At 35.3% G+C, this 18,086-nt stretch overlaps 1 protein-coding gene across 1 annotated transcript in view; it reads right to left on the bottom strand.

Annotated features, from left to right (window-relative positions):
• Positions 1-1,619: 1,619 nt before the first annotated feature.
• Positions 1,620-18,086, bottom strand: part of DYNC2I1 (dynein 2 intermediate chain 1) — a 29,581-nt gene continuing 13,114 nt past the window's right edge. Inside the window, exons 10-24 of the mRNA XM_038129197.1 lie at positions 17,750-17,852; positions 15,473-15,602; positions 14,821-14,932; positions 14,352-14,446; positions 13,901-14,027; positions 12,849-13,021; positions 12,132-12,294; positions 10,821-10,934; positions 9,691-9,752; positions 8,589-8,640; positions 7,316-7,376; positions 6,971-7,067; positions 6,599-6,730; positions 6,065-6,288; positions 1,620-5,466 (exon numbers count right to left, since the gene is read on the bottom strand). Coding sequence (XP_037985125.1) covers positions 5,295-5,466; positions 6,065-6,288; positions 6,599-6,730; positions 6,971-7,067; positions 7,316-7,376; positions 8,589-8,640; positions 9,691-9,752; positions 10,821-10,934; positions 12,132-12,294; positions 12,849-13,021; positions 13,901-14,027; positions 14,352-14,446; positions 14,821-14,932; positions 15,473-15,602; positions 17,750-17,852 — 1,817 coding nt within the window. The 3' untranslated portion in view covers positions 1,620-5,294. The remainder of the gene's footprint in view (positions 5,467-6,064; positions 6,289-6,598; positions 6,731-6,970; positions 7,068-7,315; positions 7,377-8,588; positions 8,641-9,690; positions 9,753-10,820; positions 10,935-12,131; positions 12,295-12,848; positions 13,022-13,900; positions 14,028-14,351; positions 14,447-14,820; positions 14,933-15,472; positions 15,603-17,749; positions 17,853-18,086) is intronic.

The raw sequence follows: 18,086 nt of genomic DNA, 5'->3' as shown, positions 1-18,086 counted from the left end.
CATACTTGGAAGAAAATTGTCATTGCATGTTCCTCTTGCTTCCCCTGTTTTTCCTTCAGCATCTGCTCTTGGCCCCTGTGGGTGGGGTAAGATCAACCTGTTGTCTGAATATGGCTATTTTCATGTATGGGTAGATTTTTTTCAGAAACACTAAATTCCAGAGATTAGTAATGACATTAGAGAAAGGAAGTTCTTTGGTTTTAAAGAGATGGATGCAATGATATGAAGAAATGCAGTATATTGTGAAATCCTTATCTTTGTAAAGTATGAAAAGAATGCAAATCAGAACTTAAACAAATGTAAACTACACTGAATGTCTTTGAAGATTGTGGATAGGTAGTTTTCCATTGGACCCCATGCAACACCCACATGATTAGTAATGAATTTGCTTAATAAATACACCTTACAGCACTGCCAAAATGCTAAGTACGGAGCAAGTAAAGCAAAAGCCTCAGGGAACTTAGGGAATCTACAATAATGTAGTGCCTAACCTATGTCCTGCATTCCACAGCACCAATGATGGAATTTCCTTCTACTCGATGTGAATTTCATTTTTTTTAGTGACTTAATCTTTAAATGAGGCCCTTTGACACTCTCATAATGTCAAAAATAGCTAGATACCTAAAGTAACCGAAGTAATTTGTTAATTTTTAAAGTGAAGGTTAGAAGGGCAGTTTCACATCCACTTTTTCCTTTATCCTACTTTTCTGGTATTAATCAGCCTGTCCTTTGGCTCAACTGCATGGGCATTAAGAGTATCCTATCACCATTACAAATAAATAGAGCAATCAAAAAAAGAAAAAAAAAAATCTTTTCCACCTACCTCATATAAGCTCTGTGAGAAAAAGACTTTTCTTGGTCACTTATTTCAATAGTGCAATAGAACTTGACTCCCAAATGATTGATAAAAGTTATTCTGGATGAGGAAAGTTTATTAAATTTTTCTCTTAATTCTTTGCCTTTAAGATACGGCATTAGAAATCTGGAGTTCTGAGTGCAGTCAGGGTAATGCACAATTTCATTTAACTCACTCTAAGGGTTCACTGACGCTGCTATTTAAAAATTACAGCAAATGTCTGATGGTGGACTTACAGATTGTTCTCTGAGCCTCTGGAAGAATTCCTCTATCTCCCTAAACAACACTTTTTTACCCAGCTCTCATTTTCTCTTTGCCAGGAAGTACCAAGCAGATTAAAAATGTGGCTTTTAAACTACGTGCTTAAAAAATTGCTGTGTTATGTCTCTCTTTTTTCTATAACAGAGAGAAAATATTGCAGTTGGAGTTTGAGGAAAGTTATGAAATCCCTGATGTGAAAAAATTGTGGGGTAGATGAGTTGAATGGTTTTTCCTGGTCACAACAGGACAGACAACATAAAAGAGGAACATCAGTGAAATAATCAACTGGTGGAGCAGAGCTTTTGGCTGAGAAAGACCTCTTAAGAACACTGTAGCATTTCAAGGCCTGACTAAAAAGACTAATAATATCTACCTGCTTTTTATTTACTGTATTGAACCTATTCAGCAACAACAGATTGTCTGACCTGTGCATGGGATTAGTTTCCAGTGGAGCTGTTAGATTTCAGACTCCAAAAAGTAAAACTCACTTGACATCCGGGAGAAAAGGGCAGCAAATATATCACAAAATTTAATGAATCCAAAGGAAGCAAGGGTTCAACTAAAGGTGAAAAATAATAATGTTTTAAATATCAATGGGTAGTATAGGCTATTACTGTATTGCTTTACTCCTGATTTTAATAGGGTATCATTGCAATTTTCAATTGGGTCGCACCAGGGTGAAACTGGGAAACAGAGCCCTTAGGCTGCTTTAATTTATAATAGGATATAAATTATTTGGAGCTGAAATTCCATCAGTTTAGTGGAACAGTGTTTAAAAGTTTAAGCTACATCCATGAAAAATACAGCTTTTTCTAACTATGTGCAAATGTTAGTACTTTTAAGTCTGTATTTGACACTATGTCAGTAACCAGTATGAAGAAAAAAGCACAGATTTCCTTGTGCTCAAAATCGAGCCCATCAACACTACCAAACAGTTTGACTCTTACCTGCCTCCCTCCTCACAGCTGAGGAGGCTCAGAAACACAGACAAACAAGCAATTGTCTGTAAACAGAATATAATAGAAGCTAATGATGAAAGTATGTCTCATTAGCCATTTCCTTGTTCTGGTATCTTCACAACTTTTCCTGGTTTGCATTTCATGACTGATGGCCACACTCTGGTTACATCCTACGTGAATTCTTCATGGGCCTATTCCAGCAGTCTCTGCAATTTAATGACACTTCAGTATTTGCTTTAGTCCTGCCAATTTCTACACCTAACACAGATCTACATGGACTTTCCAACTCCTCAGAAGAAAGCTTCTATTTTGACAATTTAAATGTGTTCTGGTAAAAATATTCCAGGTTGCTGAATATTCCCTTCCTCTGGAGGCTACAAAGCACCTGTATCCTTCAATATGACTTAATTAAATGACAGCTATACTTAATTAGGGCAAAATTGCAGTGGGTAGGATGGTCACCTTCAGTACAAATAAAAATAAATGTTCTGGGTGTAAAGAGTCATTCTATTCCTGTTCTCCCAAGCCCTGCTGGAAGTATAGGCTGACAGGTTAACAGAAGCATTTCCAAACAGTTGTAAGAAATCAGCCATCTGATTCAAGAATTCTGTTCCTTGGTTAACTTACTTTTCAGCTACTGAAAACTTGATTTTCCCATCTGTGAGTTGACAAAATGGAATGAAAACAGTATTAATATTTATGTTCCAAATAGAAAAGGCTTTCAAAGCATGTTCATAAAGTGGAAAATAAAAGCAGCAATTTATCCAAAACTTTCTGTCCTTTTGCAAATTTAAAATAGATCAGCCTTGCTGCCAGGATTTGTTGGTTTAAGATCAAGTAATCATATTGTATAGAAGTTATTAATATAGGACCTTCTGTATCATTTGAATGTTCTCTATTATGTGGATCAGTTAATTTCAACTGCAGTTCATACTGTTATGAGTATTTATTCCAAAATTGCCCACAGGTGGGAATAAATGTTTACTGGGTCTGGTTGAAATGTTTTGTGATAGTAATGTTTATATTCTACACAAAGATCATTCAACTGAATGTGTGTGCATGTGAAACAGAAGTACCAGTAAAAATTATATCCATATGAAAATGCAGTGAACTATTTTTCCTTTCACAAGAGTCTCATTTCTAATTAATCATGTTGCCTTCTTATGAATAAAATCCAGTATCTTATTTAACTTAACAATCATTAGAAGTAGCTGATGGAAAATTAAATGTTTTGTTTGAAACAATTTCTTCAATCCTTATGTATGGAATTGCTTTCCTTGTACTGTGGCTTGCCAATACTCCCCACTTTGCTGATATGTGCTCCAAAATGGTTTTATCCAAATGTCCAACTGCTAAGACTGCATGGCCTGCACTCTAATGATCTGCATTTACCCACTGAGAGCATGCAAAAAAGGACAAAATTTTTTCCTCACATTCTTGTAACAGCAACTGTCAGCCCAGGATGCTTTTAGTATTACTGATAACCTTTCATAAGTTTCCAGTTCAGGAGAGGAAAATCCTTTAGGCAAGAAGCACAGGCCTACTGCAGGAACTGACTCTCCAGGCAGTAAAAGCATAAGATAATAAAATATTTGGATGTTTGAATTCAAGCATACCTAACAAAAGCTGCTCAAAAGCAGTGACAGGTACTTCTCTGCAAAACCTGACACTATTTTTTCCTTTTTTGCCTATTGAAAAAACACAGCACAAGGCAGAAAAATCCCAACCCTTTGCTTACAGGTTCCATGTACAGAATTGGGTACAGCAGAGAAAATTCAGGATGGGAAGTCCTGAAATTGATGAAAATTGATCAGGGCCAAAGGAGTGGTGGAGTGTGTGTCTTTCACTTTGGGATGGAAAGAGTGAGATATTTGGGTTTGACTTTTTTTATGATGGGTGTCAGCAGAGATGCTCTGATACCTTACTGGAAAAACTACCTGCCCTTTCTTTATCAGGATCACTAAAGGATCACTATTCTTACTTAACTTGTAATGTATTGCCAGCAATGAATATAAGAAGGGCCACTTGTGTTTATGGACATTAAAAGAAAGTCCATGGTTAATCAAGGACCTAGGATTTGCAAAAATGGTCTCTGAAATATTAAATTCTCCACCAGTTCTTTGGGCTCTCTGGATTTGTGCAATGGACAACAACAGACTCACTGCCCAAGTGGTGGATGTTGTTTTCATAAAGAACTCATTTTTTACTGCTGTGACTTGGCACCATCATGTGGCCATTTTGAGTTTTCTCAACTTAAGTAAAAATTTACATAGAAAAATGTTTGCAATTAATTAATTTAAACTTAGAAATATTTCTATTTCAGAAGGAGAAGGTACATATCTTAAATATATCTGTTCACTAAATACTGAATACATTGTCTCTGAATTGTCCTTTTTTCACCAAATCTGAGCTTGTTTAATCAAGGTTTTACTCGTGTTCTTTAAGCCAGCTTTTCTTAAGTTACAAAGGACATTTTCAGTTCTTCATCTTGACCCAACCCTTACCAATAGCAGACAAAAATTAGCGTATTATAGACAGCTGTCCTCTTCCTCACTACAATAGCTTTGGAAATTATTTGCAGAACTAAACAGGTAAGTACTTTGTGTTTTACGTGAGAAATCCCAACAGATTTAGAATTTCAGTAAGTTTCCTGGGCATATTGTTCACTTACATCAATCCAAACAGGGAGTGTACATCTCAGAACCTGAGTTAGTCAGGTTCCTTTTGCACAGTTTCAGGGTCAAAATCAGAAGACAGATGTGTGTGATGTAATTTGTGTTTTGATATGTTTGCATATGGTCTTTAGGTAGACACAAGAAAGTTTTACCTTAGAAGATTTTAGAGGCCCAGAGGTGGAAATCTCACATTCATGTTGTACAGAAACACAACTTTATATTTGCCAAAGAATTGCTGAGATTTCTTTCAGAGTGAAATAATGAGAAACAGCAGTGCAATTTATAGGAATGCATTTTTGCTATTTTTTGAAAATATATGTACATCTAGAGTACTTTCAATTATGAAGCACAGCCATCATATTTTTGAGTACAATAATGGTAAATTTGATTGTCATTTTAATGATAAAATATATTGTTTCAGTTGAAATATTGTATTGATAGTCTTTAAAATATAGACAAGTTATATACAAATTACATTAAAAATTTTTCAAATTAAGTAAAAAATAAACTACACATTTTGCAATAAATTGTACAACCCTGTTTCTAAAAAGACTGCAATAAAATAGAATACAGTTTCTCAGATTCCTCAGGCTGAGGTAATGCCCACTTCTTCTTTACATACTGAATGTCTATCTGTCCAGATTCCTTGGCCAGCACAATGCCTAACAATCCATTTGCTTTTTCTGGCTCTCCCAGCAGAGTCATAGTTACAACCCTGAAATCAAAAGAACAGGGGAGTGTTTTTTTAATTGAGGCAAAATAAATAGAAATTGGTGCTTTCAAACATGTTTGTATCAGGTTACTTACAGTCAACTAAATGATTCTTATTTTCTGCTCAAGCCTCAGCATGTTCTTTAGCTTTTCACCAGTTGCAATCATTTTGTGTAAATATAACATGCAATTCTTCCCCCATGCATTTTATAATCAGTTTCTAATCATGGTTGTAAATTATTTCAAGCTTGTAAAAATGAACAATGTTTGACTGCATTTTACAGTACAGGGTAATAAATTTTAAATTTAAATAATTTAAAATTTAAAAAATTTTAAAATTGCAGTAATTTCTCCAAAAAACTAGCAGTGTGTTGCTGCAGTTAACAAAGGTACAAGGAAAACTTTTAGTTAGAGGGATATTCAGCAAGGCTGACTTCAGCCTAGGAAAGACAGTCAAAATTTAGCTCACTGTAGTTTTTTTTTGTACAACTCCAGCAGTTCACAAAATCAGATTTAAAAAAGCAAATTCTAATGACTATTTAAAATCAAGCAAAAGAACCCACACAGCAATGTTAATATTTTGTTAAAAAGAGAGCACTTACCTCTCTGATGGGATAGTCTGCTTGGCCACAGGCAACAAATCATTTTCCAGAAGATCCCAAATGTAAATATTGGACAATGCATCCAGGGCGAAGAACACAGCAGGTCTTGTCAAAGCCCACTGCAAGGCTATAATTGGCTGCCCCTTTGTGCTGCCATTCCACTGCATGAGGGGATACTCTGATGTCATCTGGTGTAATCTAATACTCCCATCTGAACAGCCAACCTACGCCATAGATAAAAAGAAAATATCTTCTGCAACAAAACAAACTAAGCAAGATATAAAAAGTGGTGTTTAGGTACATGGCTTACTGGTGGACTTGGCAGTGAAAGGTTAGAGATTGGATCTGATGATCTTGGGGGGTCTTTTCCAACCTAAATTATCTTATTATTCTATGATTTTTTTTGTCACCCTTCATGGCAAATTTGAATTAGTGAGGTAAATCTACTAACACATCTAGTTAAGTACATCAAATTAGAAATACTCCCTCAGCAAGTAAATAAAAAATGAAACTTCTATTAAAACATTTTTATACCAAAAATAGTGGCTTTCCAAAAGGGAAGAAATCAATTGCAGTGATGCTTATTGATCTCAGTCTGCTCTCCTGGGGCCTGAATAGCTTCGGAACAACTTTTAAATCATGTCTTGTACCATGGCCTACCAGACCCTGTGAACAGTATAAAGAAAATTACTTAAACAAAACAACAAAAAAAGTTGCATTATTGGTATAACAGGAAAGAGTTAAGTAATTCATGAGATACTTTAAAAGATCCTTAATAGCTAACAGATTTTAATAATATAGGCTCTAATTATAAATTTTATATAGTCTATTGTAAAATCCCAACTAAATGAGACAGCTTCCAGACCAAAAAACTAACAATGAGATGAATTCCAGGATGGTACTCACAATGTTTGTTCCAACAATGAAGTGATTGGGATTAGAAGACAGAAATTTAATAGTCAATGCCTGTGGCATTCTCTGGCTAATATCCTTTGGGAAAAGGCTGAGGAAAGTGGAAAAGGCAAAAGATGACATTAACATAGGGAATTGTCTCCTAAAGCTGTGCAAGTACATACAGAAACTCTTTATCTAAAATGTCTATGACCAGATGTAGGAAGAAATGTGTATTAAAAAAACACAAACAGAAAATAATGTTAAATATATCTTATGTAACAGCAAATTAGTAAAGTACAGGAAAAATTAGCTTTGTGAGATTACATATGTAAAATTGTAATGCCCCAGTTTTCCTACCTGTTACTCAATTCCATAGTTGAGCTATGTACTAACTTCACTTTCCCTCCAGGAACTAAACCTAAAATTATAAAAAAATATTATTTGAACTGATTTAAGCACTTTGCATTAAAAAAGTGCAATCAACAAATTAAATCATAAGGTAATAAGTAAAAGGATATTCCATAATTAATTTACTACAGATACAGCCTTTGACATGTAAGAATCTTACATCATTCAGAACTACTTGCTTCAGAATTCAAATCTCAAGAGTTACAATCTTTGACAGAAATAGAAACATAGTTACACATTCCTTTTTCAGCACTCCCTCAGACTCAATTCTAGAAATGGTTAAGATGCACATTTACGTTACTTGGATCTTTGACAATGAATTACAGTGATAAGATAGTGCAATAGTGCAGCCACAAAGTTGGTCTATGTCACTTGATAGCAGAGAACAATGCAAATCCTTCAAAGACAATAATATTTTGAAGAGGAAAAAATTTTACTGCTGTTTGCAGTAAAAATGTGTCAACACATGACCACAGCTTTATAATGTACCTCTCCACAGACATAATAACCAGTTTTAGCAGCTTAATATAGCCTGACATTGCACATGAGCTTATAGAAACTGATCCAAAATTCTAGTTTGCTGGCATTACTTCATTGTTTATTTATGTATTTTGAAATGTATAAGGATTTTAGTCACAGCCCTTTCCAGTTAGGTAAGCATGTAAGTGTAAATTGGTTTAAAGAACAAAGAACGTAATTTTCTCCATTTACATAACTCAAAAAGGGCTGAATGGACTTGGTTTTTCAATGTTTCCACAGAAAACTTTTCATGCTAAATTAAGTATCTTACCTAAAAAAGAGCTTTCAGGACAATTCTCAAAATGGAGACACAGGCAACAACAAAAGCCTTATAAGAGGTTTGGTTAAAACTAAAGTACAAGGAGGATGACCAAAGACCTAGAACTGCACATTCTTTGAAAAAAAAAACAAACCTGTTGACAACACAGAAAACTACTCTGACATTGTAAGAAATGTGGCTGTCCAGTTGCAATTACCAGTACAGAATTAGCAGAAGAGATTTAGATAGCAGCGAAAATTATTCCCCTACCTGACCAATAAACCCAAATATCAGCTATGAACTCTTCAAATGAATCTTTCCCTCAGTAATTTTGCCTTCTTTTAAACTACTTCTTGGCATCACTGACTCTTCCTCTCTCTTTTAACTTCATAGTCTCAAAACTGGAGCATTTTATTCTACCTCTAACAGTAGTACAGAACTCACCTAAGTCAGTCTGTGAACCAGCTTGATCTGCTTTTTGCAATTCAACAACTACCTGAAAATTCAATATTTACCATTAATTAAATTGTTAATTAAATAATTAATTAATATTGTTGATTAAACAATCAATATTTACCAGAATTTAAAGTTGTAATAGCAAGTAGTAACTCTAAGGGACTGTTTAGAGAGGCAGGTCTAACATTACAATGATCACAGGAAGATTCTCTACTCCCTGTCAATGTATGCAATTCTAAAAATGGCTTCACATGCCTGCTGGATGTTCCCTGATGGAAAGCAGAATATGGAAAGCTACCTTCTATGCTTAGTTGCTAGTTGGCATCTTGCTGGTTTGGTCAGTCACCAAAAAACCCGCCTTAAACGAGGAATTGTAACCCATTTGCTGTGCTTTCCTATTCATGAATAAAATGAACTATACATGAAATAAAAAGGGTAGATCATTTGTCCTGAATCTGTTGCTACTAAAGCTACTAAAGTAAGTTAAGGCTTTAAGAACCTTGAAACAGAGGTGAAATACTTTTATTCCTTATTATTCACAGGTTCAGCAGCTGGGCCAAAGCTGCATCAGGTAAAAAAACACTTAAAACATGTGATAGAAAAGTTGTCAGGACAGTAATTAAGAGCAGTAGACCTAGTGCTTTCCTAACCAACATATTTTAGACAAGGAAATCTCACCCCCTGATTTTCACTTTTTATTTCTTCAACATTTGTTTTAAATAAATTAGAAACTTAATTTCTCCCCGACATTCAGTATCATCTCTGACACTACAGTGTTAAAGTTTAAAGTTAAAGTAGGTGGGGGAAAGATGACTGAGGACTATTAATGGAGTACTGGAAATATTTGAACATATTTTTATTAAGTAATACAATTTATTGCCTTTTTTCATGAATTCATATACCTGTTAATACTTTTGCCACAAGATAACATTAGGGAGTCAGATCAAAACTTTTAAGGAGAATTCCAACCGAATGGTTAGTGTTGCTGTACTTTTCAGGGAGGCAATTCTCCTAAGAAATTCTGAATTTGGGTTGTTGTATTTGAAGTACTTTATTACACATTATACTCTCTCTTTTCATAAATACTCACCCACATATTAAGGATTCCATTTTCATCCATTGAAGCTATCTGAAATGGAGGGCCTGACATTTCTATGGAAGGAATGGCAACAATTTATATTCATACACTGCCCTCCTCCTGAACAATAGCAAAGGATTTGAAACATTTCCTACATTAATACATCCTCTGAAACTTCTACCATCTTCTCATTTGCAGGGAAAATGTCCTAATTCTACCAAAGGGGAAAAAAGGCTTGAAACTTTTTTTACTGACAGAGTGGTCAAATACTGGAGCAGGTTTCCTAGAGAGGTGGTCAATGCCCCAGGCCTGTCTGTGTTGAGGAGACATTTGCACAATGCCCTTAACACGTTTTAACTTGGTCAGGCCCAAACTGGTTAGGCAGTTGGACTGGATGATCCTTGTAAGTCCCTTCCAATTCAAACAGTCTGTTCTATACCTCTGTCTATTCCAGTATGTGCAGCTTGTCCTACCACAAAGGCAGATGATCTCAGTCTGCATCTTTTTTAAAATGTCTGAATTCTGCGTGGACTTTGGAAGGGAACATAAAGTGAAACAGATGGAATCTTGTAAAACCTGCAATAGGCAGCACATTTCTTCATACCACTATGGATTTCAAAGTACGAATCTGCAGTGGAAGTGGTAATATCTTCCTTAGCACACTGTCTGAGAATTTGAGGATGTGAGGATTAGAGTTTCTTTGCAAAGGTTGCAAAGAAAAGAACAGGCAAAAGGCACAGGAAAAAACACCAATTACAGCCACACATTTTAAGTGCTTTCAGATATAAGCAAGTTGCTCCACTGACTCAGACAGGGATTTTTTTTTTTGGACATTAGAGAAGCACTAAGACTCTTCCAAACACAGGTTTTGAGTGACAACTTGTTTTATCATGGAAATATGGTCTAGAAAGCAGAATTTATAACAAGCACATGACCACATCTGATGTGAAACTGCACAAAATGAACATTACATAAAAATAAGAGCAGAAAACAAACATGAATATTGCATGCAATTGATACTACAAACAACCTAAGAGGTAGACTGGGATTATAAACTGGATTTTGGCTATGATATATTTGTTTCACTAGATACCTAAAGAAAGGCTCAGATGTATGGATGCTTAGATGAGCAGTTTACATACCCTCCTGATAAGACAGGCTTGAGAGCCCATAACTGTGGTTACTGTTGAGAGAAGTTGAGACAGGTTCCACGGACAGTATGGGAGAGGTGTGGTTTACTGAGTTTAGAATGCCATCTGTAAATGAGAATAATCAAAGTTAAACATAGTACTTTCCACAAAAAAACAACAAAATCTTAATCATTTTTATGCTTAAAAAATGGCAAATAATGAACTTTGCATAAGTCTCAAATACAATACTGCAAACTGCTAAATTAATAAAATACTACTAGATAAATCAGTGCTTCAATGTTTCTATTCACTTCTCATTTTCCAAATGACTGATGAACCATTAATGCCACTGTACCACACATTTCATTAAAATCTGCCATTTCAGGGTTAGCATGGAAAGAATTATTTCAAGCTCCATAAATTACAGGGGTAGAAATAAATCACTGTTTACTATAAAAGACAAAATTGAAGAAAAATTACTCTTAGTAGAAAGTATCCTGAAAAATCCTGAAACAAAGTATTCACCAGAAGAAAATATGTATTTACATTTAATAAATGTTATCTAATGACATTTTAAGGCTAATGTGTGTTTAGAGTAATTTCAGTGTGTGTTCTTTGTTAGATATTCATGATTTCTGGACTTGCCTTGTGAAGTGAACTTAACCTCAATGAAGACTGAAGGCATTAAAGCTTCCTAAGTATCCAGCATTAAACTTGCCTGCTTACATAAGCAACTACATGAAACTGTACACGTCCATTTGACTACCAGCATGCAAGACAAGACCAAGCATCTTTGACCTATTAAAAAAATTAAAAGTCTATAACCAACTACTGTTTACTTTTGACATGGCTGCTAAATTAGAAACACTTGTGAAGAAAAGAGGATTTTCGTAAACGTGTGTAGTGGGGTGTTTTAGAAAACTAATAGTATCACAGCCAAAGTTAATCAGAAAATCATAGCATGGTTTGGACTGGAAGGGATATGAAAGGTCATCTCATTCCAACCACCAGCCATGGCAGGGACACCTTGTGCTGGCCCAGGTTGCTCAGAGCCCCATCCAGCCTGGCCTAGAACACTGCCAGGGATGGGGCATCCACAATTTCTGTGAGCAACCTGTGCCAGTGCCTCACCACTCCCACATGAAAAAATGCCTTCCTAATAACTAACCTAAACCTACACTCCTAATACAATTACTTACAAAACTATTGCTGCATGTTATTCTTCAGTCTAGGATATCTTGCATGAACATTACAGAAACATCAAGACTTAGGTGACAATTTCACGGTGCACAAAGTGACTGACCAGGATGCACAGATGCTCACCTGTGGAAAATGTGGGAACTCTGAATGTCCACTCAGTTTCAGTGATCATCATACAAGGGTGCATTCTTGAGTCTTCTCGAAGATCCCACACCAACAATGAACCATCTGCTGTTCCAGCAAAAACTAATGTTGCTTTACTGGGACTAAAGCAGCAACATATCACCTGTAAAACAGTAAAAGCATGCAGGGTTGATATTATGATAAAGATCAATGGTTTGATGAGCCTGAAACAGGTTTTTGAGCATGGAAACCCAGAAAATACAGATTACATGTGCTTATGGCAGAAGGGAAATGTATTTTAAAAGGGAAGTAGATACAAGACCTTCAGCAGGCCTTCCCTTTTCAAAACAATCGTGTAATCTGCATCTACTGTCACAAAGCTCAAAGAGGTGACTAAACTGTATGGGAATGAGTAGAGAGAAGTCCTAACAACATCTGAACCAGATGTTTTACTTCTCTTCACTCTTCAGCCATGAAATAGAGTCAAAATTAAACAATCAAAACAACCAACAAAACACCATGACCATCCCTACAATCTGGTTCTGGAGCACAGAACAGAATGAGAGCAGTCTTTGATCACTAGGCTCAAATGTGTTTCTCAGAAGATAGAAGATGGCACATTTTGAAGCAACACAAAAAAAGACCCCATGTAAAAATTAAATCTTTAAATCAAGTCTTGTAATTGAGGGACAAATATAAAATGTTATTAAAACATACCTCTGAATCACATATTAGAACTTTCTGAGGACTGGAGGGCTGCCAGATGTTCCAAACACATATAAGGCTCTTTCTGCTCAGCAAACCCACACCTGCCTTTTCAGGTAATCCATGAGCAGAAAGTAATGTCTGCCTCTGAACTTGGGAGACATACAAGCAGGGGATTTTTCGGTCTAAACCATTAAAGAAAAAACCCAAGAAAGAAAAGCAACAAATGAAAAAGCATATTCACTGCAGATGAAAAAGCATAATCAGCTGCTATAGCAACAAACAAACTAAGATGCAACTATGAAGAATATTTCTATTAACACTGTGTTGCTTTTTAAACTATACAATAAAAAACTAGAGACTAGAGAAGGAATTCAAAATACTAGAAGTAGGAAGCAAAAGGAAGAGAGTAAGGAAATTAATAGAGTAATTATTCTGGGCATAAGCAAGCCAATCTGATCTGATGTCAGTATATATACTAAAAATTAATCTGACTCTCAAACAGGAAACAGCACAGGCCAGGCTTTTTTTGGTTTATCTCCATCTAACACGTTCATGTTAGATGACGTAGGGTTCTGTGTTATAATAGGCCTTCCTAACATAATTACAGATGCTCTATTTTTCACTTTTCAACTGAACAACTATGGTTTATATGGAGAAGATATAATTGCTTTACAAACATATCAGGCTACAGTGTCCCTGTTGAATAACCTGCCTTTATTTGTAACTTTGGCCCTACTGTCAGCATAAAGAGCCCAAACAAAATTACACTCTTGGGATGGCCCTTCAACAGCAGGAACAAGAAATTACACCCATCACGTTAATTGCTGGCTTTATTTCTGGTAAGAATAGATGGAATATATTTCTTGTAAGATGCTCTGATGTTCCCTATGTGAAATCTGCACAGAGTTCCAGCAAGATTAGTGCAATTAAAAGGAAAGTGTGGTCTACATCATCTGTATATCCTGATGTGTGCTGTTTGACCAGTAATGACAAAGAACATGGCACTTTGCATAAGAAAGATCACTCTGTACACTAAAAGGTGTAGAATAAAGTTCCCTTACCATGGAGGAATGGCTGGTTAGTATTTAACTGGAAACAGCTATCACTAATAGACAGACTGGTTTGTCGAGATCTTAGTTTCCTGGGTTGTGTTGCAACTTGATCTTCCTCTAGCAAAACAGCAATCACCTTTCAAACATAATTACATTTATAGAAATAAAAGGGTCATCTTATCTTCCAGCTTTGCTATTTGTAGCTTTCTAAAGTTAAGTGGATTAATTTCATAAAACTTTATCAACTGTCTTGGTAATTTTGTAACATTGCAAATACAGCTTTACAGACATAAAAGTTGCACAGCTCTGATTCCATTTCTTTGCAGAGAGATTTTTCTCTTTGATAACAAGTATTATTTAAGTAATTCATTTAAATTAGTCAGAACAAGAACTGTAAGTGATTTAGCACACTGTATACTTCTGCAAACAGCTCAAAGGGATATTAAGGATGTAAGTGTACCTGGCATGCAGAACGGAGAAAATTTGCTAATCTTTGTGAATCAATTTTAGGTGTTGGAGCTCCATTCACTGATGTATTCTGGCTGTTTATGGGACCTATGAAAAACAGGAAAACAAAAAACTAAACCTGAGACTTCAAAAGAGAATCAGTTAAGAAAAGTGTAAGGACAACTTAATTTTTAAGAAAGAGGAGAGTGGCAGGAATCAACTTATCTTCAGAAATAATAGCATTGAAGGACAAGATCTGTTGGAGACTCATTTCTGCTGCCAATAGAAACATCAAGCCAGAGGAAAAATTATTTCTGCCACTTATTTTTCATACTTTCCACATGAGGATTCAGAGTGGCTATGTCAGCTTGGTATCAATGCAGCCTGCCACTCTACAGATTCTCTCAAGTAATGGATATCAAAGAGAAAGTTTATATGACATGCACTCATCTATGAGTGAGTAAGATTCATATGTTCTTCACCTCCAGATACAAGAGCACTTTCTCCAGGATGCTGTGTCCATTTCTCCAGTGTCTCAACTTCCTCAGTCTGAATGTCTCTATCAAGATTGTCCTCATTACACTGAACGTATGCCTAAAGTAAGAAAGATTAAATTATCAACATATGGGGTGATACAGCTAAGACTGACAGCACATAACTGAACAGAACTTAGTAATTTTAAAACTGAAATTTAAAGCTCAGCCTCTTCTGTTTGTGAATTCAGATCTGAGTATACCGACACATTGTCACTATTTCATGCATGCACATTTTACCACATTTCACACCAGGATGCTAAATAAATGATATTGCAAAAATATAGAATGTCTTTCATGGCGTGTAAACACCAAATCCAACATATTTGGGGACACTAAGCCACAGACAGGCAAAAAGCCCTATAGAAAATGGAGAAGGAAAATGAGAGAGTCGTCTTCTAACACAGAAAGGAAATTGCCTGTCTGGCCAAAAGTTTTGAGATCATTGCTTTATAGTAACTGACGCTTAGAGATTAATATGATTAATTTATTACCTTATGTCCTGGTAGCTTTAGCAACTTTATTTTTTAAGTAAAATCCTTTTCCAGAAGGAAAACCAGCCCTCTGAAGATTGAAACATTACTAGGTATTTGTTACGCACCTGCTTAGTGTTCATTTTACCAAAATTCCTGATATACATGTCGTACTCATTGACAGGGGGCAAATCCAGTAGTGAAAAACTAACTGAGAAATCCAGGTCAATTAGTGGGAGAAGTTCTGAAGTCCGTTTTCTTCAGGATGAATTACAAGAGAGCAACACAAAAATGGTTAAGAACAAATATTTGGTATTCCTAAAGAAAGACAACCTGATTTTGTATCTATCAATCCTTTAATCTATGGGAATTGAAGTTGTACCGAAATTATTTAGCAGATAAAAATGTAACAATAGAAATACGGAGATTATTGTTTAGAGATTTCATTTAATGTCACATTGAGATAATGATCATATTTGAAAATGCAATATAGTTGCAAATGGCAAACTTCAAATGGTTTATTACTAAAGCCAAACTATCAAAAGTTCAGCAGATCATTTTGCCTAAGTATTCCAAAGCAGTTCTGTGTGGTAACAGATGAATGTCTCTTTCTTCTATAGTTAGGACAGTGGCTAATTCTCCTAAACTCATTTTATTAACTCAAATCACTCCAATGTGTACATGCTTTATAAAGATCTCCTATCATGTCCTAGCTTTGTTACACATTTGCAGGAGAAGACTGACAGTCCTTGTCACAATTCACACATCTATCTATCTACTTTAATGCCATAAAGCTGTTAAGATATTCCATTTCCAGAGTGAACTGCTTAAATTACACAAAGATGTCTGCTTACAAGTGAGTTTCAGGCTCTTGCTGTAGTACAGTCTTTGATAACTAGACAATTTTTGCAGTCTCCCTTTCTCTTGCACTTGCAGGTTTTTAGTGTACTTAAAAGTGATACATAAAAACAAACCAGATACAATTATGTATCTATAGAAATTCCATATCTAAACGCTCTTGTAGATGCATTTTCTAGTTATAGCTTCTTGCTGAGGCAAGTTGGTATTTGAAAAGGGAAAAGACTAGAGTAACAAAGCTAGAATTCCATCAGTGTTTTTGAGTGAATTTTTCTTTATGCATAAGGACAATTTTCACATCTCCTTTTTGCTACTTGATGACATCTATTGCATATTCTTACAGACATTTCAGTTTAACTTGTGCTTCCTAATGTATCATCTCTTCACAAACATGGGCATAGATTGCTGAGATATAACTCAAACCTATGAAACTTGCTTACTAGTAACAAATCTTAATGATACAAGCAGACAAATCCTTAAAATAAACTAATAAGCTTGTATTTATAATTGACAACTCCCAAGTGCCACAACTTATTTATGAGATGCTTTCAGTCTATTTACTGGTAGTAATGTATTATCACAACATCAAATTCCACAAGCCCTTCCTCTTCCCACGAAAGTGCTCATTATCTTCAGGCTGTGTATGCTGTCAGCATGCACACAGAGTTATAAACATAGTCATAATCAGTCATGGTACTTAATCAGCAGAGGCTGACAAACACTCCAGAAGGCAATTCTCCAGAGGTTTGTGAGTTTCTTGATCTGTCTCTACAGTCTACAGAGGAAGCCTAGACAATGAACTTGTGTAAAATTTGAGTATATCATTTTAGGTAATGTGAATTAAATAACTTACACAATAAAACCTCTCTTATGTGAAAATTAGCCACTGATGCAAAGCCACGAAACAGTGGGATCCGGTATTAACAATAACACTTAAAAATCTTGCTTTATGCATCCAAACATTGTAACAGAAAACTGGAGACATATACAGTGCTTCAGACAAATCTGGAGCTCCTGTCAAGTTCCACAAAAAGCAGGCATCAATTTGTTTCTTTAAAATACAGAGATGTCTTAAGTATCTTAAATTTAGATCAATTTTAGATCAGTAATAGCATGTTTTTAGAGCAATAGATGTTATCCCTGAAAGGGAATGTGCTATTTTGGCAACTATATGCACCACATATTCTTGATTATTGCAATAAGTTACAGTTCTGCAGAGACCTGACGGTAGTTACTCTCTAGTACTTTAGGTCACTATCTAATTAAATGACTGGAGCATTAAACAAAGAAATTACAATCCTGGCAACACATTCTGTAATAAAATGATGCACATAAACTGATATATATAGATACATTTCTCTTACAAAATTACTTGTAGCAATAGCTGTAAATTATATATACTTAAGAACTAATTACTGCTAGTTAATAAAGTATTTGATTCCATAAGACTCAAGTTTATAAAATTCACATACTTCAAATATAATGAAAAAAAACGCATCTCACATAGTGAGCTGCCGTTTTTTGTGGATTATTTAAAATACACTTACTTCTGCTTACTGGCCATAATTCGGCTGCTTTGTCTTTGGTTTGCCATTTGGAAATCCATGAATATTCCACAAAAAGAGCTTCTGACAGAAGAATGTTGCCTTTCTGTGATATTGTAAAACACAGCGTTACAGTTCACACTTAACAGTGCATGAAAATGTTAAGCAGTAAGTCTAAAAAGCAGCAAATTTGTTACAACACAGCTACTGAAAGTTCCTGGTTTGCATGTTACACAAAGTGCTCTACCACCATTTTCAGTAAAAAAAGTTTAACATCAGTAATGGGCCAGCATATGGCCCTTACAATGGTTCTTTATCAATCAATTCAAATGACTGAGCA

The sequence above is a fragment of the Motacilla alba genome, chromosome 2 (genome assembly GCF_015832195.1).
Source record: "Motacilla alba alba isolate MOTALB_02 chromosome 2, Motacilla_alba_V1.0_pri, whole genome shotgun sequence".
NCBI lineage: Eukaryota > Metazoa > Chordata > Aves > Passeriformes > Motacillidae > Motacilla > Motacilla alba.
Note: the sequence above shows the minus strand (reverse complement) of the source record. Positions and strands in the feature narration are given on the sequence as shown.